Source organism: Nestor notabilis, unplaced genomic scaffold (genome assembly GCF_000696875.1).
Source record: "Nestor notabilis isolate BGI_N333 unplaced genomic scaffold, ASM69687v1 scaffold30215, whole genome shotgun sequence".
In the NCBI taxonomy this organism is placed as follows: domain Eukaryota; kingdom Metazoa; phylum Chordata; class Aves; order Psittaciformes; family Psittacidae; genus Nestor; species Nestor notabilis.
Window position 1 is genome coordinate 1 of NW_009929360.1, and position 7811 is coordinate 7811.

Below are 7811 nucleotides of genomic sequence, written 5' to 3' on the forward strand. Positions count from 1 at the left end.
GAGCCGCCGCTGCCGCCAGCCGGGCCGCCCAGTGAGCCTGGCTGTGCGGGTCTTGTCTTTGTGCAGCTTGTACCCTCACATGTTCTCGAGAGCCTACATCAACTTCAAAAACCAGGAAGACATAGTCCTCTTCAGGGATCGCTTTGACGGCTATGTTTTTGTCGACCACAAAGGCAAGTGAGCGGCGCTCGGCTGTGCGCGTCTCCTGGTGTGTGCAGCGTGCGAGTGGATTGTAGAGGGATGAGTGTAAGCAGCCCAGCGTGCCGCTTGGGATTGGTTTGGCGTTAGTGCCTTGAATGAACGCTCTGCGGTATTTCAAAGAGCAAAGTCTTATGCTTTGTGGAAGCTAAGCTGAAATGTTCTTCTGTACTTCTAAATTGATCTTCTGGTATTGTGTGTAAGCCCCAGTAAAGCGTACATCGAGATATCAAGATAAACCCAGTTGTTGCATTACTAAGGTTAATACTTGCGTCGTCATACCTGAGTGTGAGGTCTGAAAAGTGAAAGTGGGCAGGTGGTGTTGCTGTCCAAGCTGAATGAAGCTGAGGTTAATGGTGCCATGCTCCACTGCTCCCTTTGCCCCTTCTGTACACTTCTAAAAGCTTATTTTTTGGTCAGTTTTTAATCCGTATTATTGCTTGATCCAATCTACAGCTGAGTGAATCATCTTGATTCAGTAAATGGAGTGGCTTGTTTCTTACAGCCTTAAGTTGTAAAAGTGACTGCTCTCTGGCGACATAAATGTGTAGGAAATACCTTAATTTATTGGTTAAACATCCAAGTATTTAGTTGTGTCACCACTTGCCTTTTTTCTGAATGCATGTGAGGTATTCGGTACATCTCATGTCTTTAAATTTTGCATTTCAAACCTACTTGGGTCAAGTAGCACTAAGAGGTCTCTCATTGATAGACCTTAAAGTTACAGCTTTAGCAAAAACTTCACCAAGAGTCTTCCTGTTAGCTTTATTAGGCTGAGGATTTCACCTTGAATTTTGTGACTTACATTTCATCCGGCTGGGTGCTTTATGTGACCCAAAGCGCTGTCCGCAAGAGCCTCTCTCATTTAGGAGGGTTGCATGACAGGGTTCTAATAACACCCACCTCTTTTAAATAGGCTGCTTGGCAGTGTAACAGCATGCTGTATTTGCCATGCTCAACAGCAGTGTTTGATTTATGCAGCCATACGTGTGGGATTCTAGAAAGAAGATAAAACTTTAAAGCCTGCCCGTAATGCATTGCATTCTGTTGTATTTTGCAAAAAATTGAGATTTGCCTCAGTTACATCAACTTAAAACATTATCTTGCACTTGCACAATGATTGCAGAGCCTGTAGGATGCAAGTATTGTGTGGTATAGCTGAGGTGACCGAACTGACAGTTACGGGCAGTCTTAAATCTAGTATTTCCATCTTGTGAGTCTGTTAATTTGCTGTTTTGTTGACGTTGTGAGAGTGTTTAGTTCGTGAATTCTGCTGTCTCTAAAATGTTTTTTATTAATTGGTTTTCACAATGCTAGATATTTTTTTTATGCTGTGCAAGTAGTCTCTTATAGTGTTGCATATTTCTTGTGAGGCTTATCTTCCTGCTGTAGACATGGATAATATACTCTGTATCTCATTCTTCTCTAATGTATTTTTCCCTCTCCTCTTAACAGGTCAGGAATATGCTGCCATAGTTGAGTTTGCACCTTTCCAAAAAGCTGCAAAAAAGAAGAGTAAGAAAAAGGATGCGAAAACTGGAACTATTGAAGATGGTATAACAGCTGGCTAGTTTGTTTTGCATGGGGGCACTGGAAATTCCTAGCAGTAATTTGAATATGATGTGTTGTGGTTTGACCCCAGCCATCAACTCAGCACCACGCAGATGCTCACTCCCCCTGCCCCTCACCCCAGCGGGATGGGGAGGAGAATCAGAAAAAGCTAAAACCCATGGGTTGAGATAAGAACAGTTTAATTATTGAAATAAGTAAATTATAATTGTAGTGGAAAGGGAGACAACAGAAAGAAAGGAATAAAACCCCAAAGAAACACGAGTGATACACCATACAATCACTCATCGCCCACTGACCAGTACTCAGCTCAACCCAAGCAGTGATCGGTGCCTCCCAGCCAACTCCTCCCGTTTCTATACTGGGCATGACGTGCTATGGAATGGAATACCCCTTCGGCTAGTTCAGGTCAGCTGTCCTGTCTCCTGGCTTCTTGTGCCCCTCCTCACCGGCAGAGCATGAGAGACTGAAAAGTCCCTGATCAGGGTTAGCAGTGCTAGCAACAACTGTATTACCTGCATTATTCTCAGACTAAAGCCAAAACACAGCACTGCAGCAGCTACTAGGAAGAAAATTAACTCTATCCCAGCTGAAACCAGAGCAAAAGTTTTTACTGTGACGCTGTAGTTTATTGATAGAATATTTGCTTAATTATAGCTTATTAGCACTGCTTGGGCAGCTGTTAATCTATTAAATACGATTGTTCTAGACAAATGTAATGCAGCAGCTCATGTGAGAGCTGCCAGCTTATGAATAGGTGACATAAACACCACAACTTGTGCAGATTAACCCAGACTTCCAGCAGTGCACAAGGCAAATTCTTTTCATGCTATGGTTTCTTTTTTCCTCTTCCCTCCCCTGTAGATCCAGAGTACAAGAAGTTTCTGGAAAGTTACAGTGCAGATGATGAAAAATTAACTTCCACTCCAGAAACTTTGTTGGAGGAAATAGAGGCAAGAAACAAAGAGCTCATAGGTATGGAAATCTATGTACTACAGCAGCATTTTCCTAAGAGCACAAAGGAAAGTATGTGGTGTAATTTGAAGCTGTGATTTTTCACCCTCGAGGAGACTGAATTCTTTTGTGTGCTTGTTAGGTATTTGTTAAACCTTTAGGCTAATACTGCTCAGTGTGTTTTGTTTTGCTCCTATGGTCTAAATTCTTTTCTAGGTTTAAGTTTTATATGGTAATGTCCATTCCTGTTTTAAGCTGCTAGTCACATCTGCTAGCTGTGGAGTGGCTGCATTTCAGTGAGATGCAGAGATGTTCCATGCATGCAGAGGTTAAGAGATGCTATGGTTGGGTGAAGTATCACAGAAATGACCAGAATGCTCTTTCACAGTGAGAGGATCTGGGAAAAGCCTAATGCAGACTGAATATCCCTTTACAGAGGGGTGTACTGGGTATCCCTAAAGAAGATTATAGAATCCTAATAGTTGCCACTGTTCAGGGGTAGGATTGGAAGATTTGTTTCACTGCTGTATTGCTGTACGTGGGAGGAGACAGGCTGGATAATCCATAAGGCTTCTTCATTTCATGTAGGGTTTTGTTGTAGTATTGGTTAAGGCAAATTGTTTACATTTGTTTTCTATATTCTCTAGCTAAAAAGACTACTCCTTTATTGAACTTCCTGAAAAATAAACAGGTAAGACTTATCTCCAGAATCTTCATGTTGCTTGCAAGTACAGTTGGCTCATTTAAAGCATGGGTGTGTATATTGCAGAGTGTATGTTGATATGTTTCTGCCCTTCGGAAGAAAAGCTTTTGACCCAACTTGTTAACATCTGGTTCACATACTTTATCAGAACGCTGGCCTTTGCAGGAATGGTGGTGCTTTGTGTGTGTTCTGGTCACAGCTACATGTTGTTCATGGTACTGTCAAACTAGATTCCTTTTCAATGCTCTTATGACTGAGGTCTATAGACCATCTTTCTCCCAGCACATAATATTGTTTTAACAATTAACAGGGCAGATTCAATTAAAATTAGAACTGTAAAGGCTGAGGCTCCTGTTGTGTTTGGTTGTTCTTTTTAAGGTTGTACAAATCAAGGGTTATGAATGAGGGAAAGAATGAAATGCTGCTGTAACATGTTCAGGTTCCCAACAGAATAATAGAGACAACAGGACTTTTTTTCTGTTAAAATAGGGGTGGGGTTGAGGTGAGTTATTTTGTCACTTTGACACGGTATCTTTTTAGGCTTAAAAGGATCTTTTCTAGTCTGGAAAGACACTGTTTCTCTTTGCTTTTACACACACAGAGGCTGAGAGAAGAAAAAAGAGAGGAGAGGAGGAGGAGAGAATTGGAAAGAAAAAGACAAAGAGAAGAAGAAAGAAGAAAATGGAAAGAGGAGGAGAGAAGGAAGAGAAAAGAAGCAGAAAAACTGAAGAAGGTAGACAGATGCCCAGAAAAAGAAAGAGACAGATCAAAAGAAGAACCAAAGATTAAGGTCTAGAACAGTTCTTTATTATAAACTGTTACACTCCCTTTCCCCTATTATTTGTATAGCAGTCTCTCAGAATGTGCTTTGAGTATTGTGTGAAGAATCACATGGGTTTGGTGTTAGTAAATTACCACTTTTTTTGTAATACTCAGTATTAGGCATTGTAAAGGTTTACATGCTGTAATGCTTCATAGGAATATTGAAAGCTTTTGTCATGTGACTGTTGTACATGCTATGGTAAACAAAATTGTGAATTCACTATGGAATGGAGACTATTTTTAAGCTTTCCAAAATGGCCTGTTTTAGAAGAAAAATACTAGTCTGCTCTGTGGATTACGCTTACTCATACACTCCAGCTTTTAGAAATACTACGATTTGCGGTAGTTTTAATGTTTGTTTCTTACTGGACTGTGGTTCCTTTGCAATTTTGGTGTTGTGCCAGACAATATGTATTAGAGTGAGCTTTTTAGTTGAGACTTCTGTTTTCTTTGTAGCTGCTTAAGAAGCCTGAAAAAGATGAAAAAGACTTGGAGAGAAAAGAAAAATCCAAGAAACTGGAAAAAGAGACTCTGAGGGAGGAAAAAAATGCGAGTAGTGCATCTGCCAAACGATCTGATGGGGAGACAAAAGAAGAGAAGGCAAAAAAGTATTCTAGTACTTGCTATAAATATATATGTATAACTTGTTTCCTGATCGTACTGAGGCTTAGGCTGCTTTGCCATCACTATGTCTTGTAATTCCTTTCCAATTAGTTTTCTGATAGAAGGCATGGGATATGTTCTCTGTGGCAGTGCATATCCCCGTCGTTACAGAAAGCTGTGTGAAGTATTTGACTATTCTTTGCTAGTGGACAAATTTTAATGTTTTTGCAACTCACTGTAGGAACTCTGCAAAAGAAGCCCAGGTGTGGGTGACCTGCAGCAGGCTGTGAGCACTGTCTTTGCGATTGGAGAATTAGAGCTGTGGCAAGAGGAGAGGTGTACTGCAGTTATTAGTCCCCTTAAGTCTTGTAAAATGTCAAAGTGGAAGGTGTAATTCTTAGCAGCTCTGTGATCTGTTCAAGGTTCAGTTCTGCCATGTGAGAAATAGAGATAAGGTGGAGAAATCCAGGTGTTTTCCAGAGCCAGAGGAGACTTGGCCAGCTGTGTGAATAGGAGGCTAGGAAGTGCCAGCAGTCAGTGTCATCTCTGGTTCTCATGCATGACTCGGGTTAATGCAGCTTCCCAAAAGCTCCCTAGAACCTACCAGTGTGTCGTCTTCATATTGCAAACTTACACCAGTGTTACATTGATCTCCCAGCTCTGATGAATCTTTTGAGCTTAATTTTCAGTTTTGTTTTCATACAGATCAGAAGATGAGTGTGTAAAGGACTACAGGGACCGAGATAGAGATTATGAAAGAGACAGAGAATATGAGAGAGCACAGAGGGAGAAAATGAGGCGCCAAGAAGAGGAGCGTCGAAGGCAGAAAGAGCGCTTTGAGAAAGAGAAGGTTTTTAGAAGAAAAGAGGAAGAGGTGAAAAAGGAGAGAGACTTACTCAGAGAAAAGGGAAAGAAAAGTGATCTTACAGACTTTACCAGCAGCACGGACAAATCTGAGAAAGTAACCAAAGACGATAAGAAAGACGATACAATTAAGAGGGATCGTATCAGAAACAAGGTGCTGGATTTCTTTAAATTCATGTGTTGATTCATATGGACCAGTTTGTGGGCTTTAGGGTAAAAGTACTTCAAGGAGAGAACCGTGTGGTTTCTCTGTTGAAAGTTCTCCCTGTTCTGGTGACAAACTTCGGCATTGGTAGAAAGTTTGCCTGTTTGTCTGCTAAACTTTGCTAAACCCTTTGTCACTGTATAGGAATTCAGTTAGGATACCATGGGCTAAATTGTAAAGACACTAATTCCTTTTCATTTGCTGACTTACGCCTTAGGCTGTGTCTTTAAAGTGTCAGTAGAGCATCAGTAATCTGCCTGTGTCTCTGCTGTGCTATACATGCCTGAAAATACATCTCAAAGTAAAAGTGTGATTGAATGGGTTCTCCCAAATGGGGACAAGACTGCTGCATGCAGAATATGACAGAAGATCTCCTGTAGACTCAAGAAAGAATGTCCCGGGTCTAGTTTTATATACACAGCAAATCTGTTGTTGCAGCATCAGTATGCAAGTTTTCCATGTCAGTTAAGGCATTCTTGGATACAAATCAAACTCAGGGGTTTGAAGAAGCTTGAAGTTGGCCTCTGTTCTGAGAGAGGGCAAGCTGAACCCATCTCAGGAGAAAGCTCTTTACAGTTAACTTAGCTGTGTGCAGTGTTGTTTGTGGCTTGAACCAGGGTGTTGCCTTACAACAGAGACAACCTTGATTTGAGACAATTGAAGTTACCTTGCCAACATGGTGGAATACTTTAACTTAGAACACCTTGAAAAGTTTGATTTGAGCCATTTCTAGTATCACTGATGCCATCATAACTACGATGGCTTGGGGCTATGAAAGAGTCTAAATAGTTTTGATTTATTTCAGGATCGTCCAGCAATGCAGCTGTACCAGCCAGGAGCCCGAAGCCGAAGCAGATTGTGTCAGTATGAAGACAGTGCTGCAAAGCCTGCAGATCAGGGTGCGGATAAGAAACAAGAGAGTGAAACCAGTAATATGAAGGAAGAGGAATGACTAGCATGCAAGCCTTATGTGTTCTGACTGTCTGTGCAGCCAAAGAGCATGTACTACGCAATCCAGAAGTGCCTTCGAAGCGAAGAAGGAACAAAGGAAGACAAGGGGGCATTGTGCTGTTGGATGTTTCTGGTTAAAGAACCTCAGCTGTAGATTTGGAATTTGAAATGTGTTCTCATTGTATTTTCAGTTATTTGAATTTATTTTCTCAGCATCTAAACTACATCAGAGGAGAGAATCTTTGCAAAGTAGAAAGACGTTATGGCCTTAAGTATGATAATAAATGAGTCATGCAGTCAGGAGGAGATGACACCTGGATCTGAAGCCAGAGCTTTACCATAAGGCAATGGGAGCCAGTGTTTGATGCGCTTAAGCAGAGCAAGCTTGAAGTTGCCCGGAGTTAACACAGGTGTTGTGTGGCAGTGATAGCTGAATCATGTCAGTCTGGCACGGAGACAGGTACACAGGCTGGGGTTGTTGAGGTGCCAGTGAAGAGGAGGAGCCTCTGGCACATGAAGAGGAGAGCACCTGGCGTAGCAGTGGGAATGCTAGGGAGGAATAGACCTCCATCTTCCCTGGTTCTCTGGATTAAGTAACTAAGTTGGAGTGTATGAATAAGCTGGCTTAATATTGGAATAATTCTTGACAAATTCTCATGTAAAAGTCTACCTACATTGAAACGCTTATTTTTAATCAAATGTAGCTGGTTTGGGCATCCTGTTCTTTTGCAGCATTCTCCCTTCCCCGTCTGGAGCGTTGCCGCACTCCTGCCCTCTCGGCACTACTTCATCCTCCCTCATAACTTGAACTGTTGTTTTACAGCCCAGAAAGAGACTTCACCAGTAGCAGCTCCTCCTCAGCTAGCGAATTTTAGCCATAGCTGTTTTGTACTGAACCCAATAAACTCGCACAAACTCGTGCCGCCGCCGTCCCTCACTCGG

General features: G+C 41.8%; 1 protein-coding gene across 1 annotated transcript; it reads left to right on the plus strand.

Moving 5' to 3' along the window:
- Positions 1 to 66: 66 nt before the first annotated feature.
- UPF3B (UPF3 regulator of nonsense transcripts homolog B (yeast)) lies at positions 67 to 7033 on the plus strand (the record flags this gene model as incomplete). The annotated part of the gene is made up of 8 exons (XM_010014938.1): positions 67 to 173; positions 1654 to 1752; positions 2632 to 2742; positions 3369 to 3412; positions 4026 to 4214; positions 4703 to 4854; positions 5555 to 5867; positions 6724 to 7033. Coding segments are annotated over 8 exons (1162 nt in total), but the record flags the coding sequence as incomplete, so codon positions are not given.
- Positions 7034 to 7811: the final 778 nt, after the last annotated feature.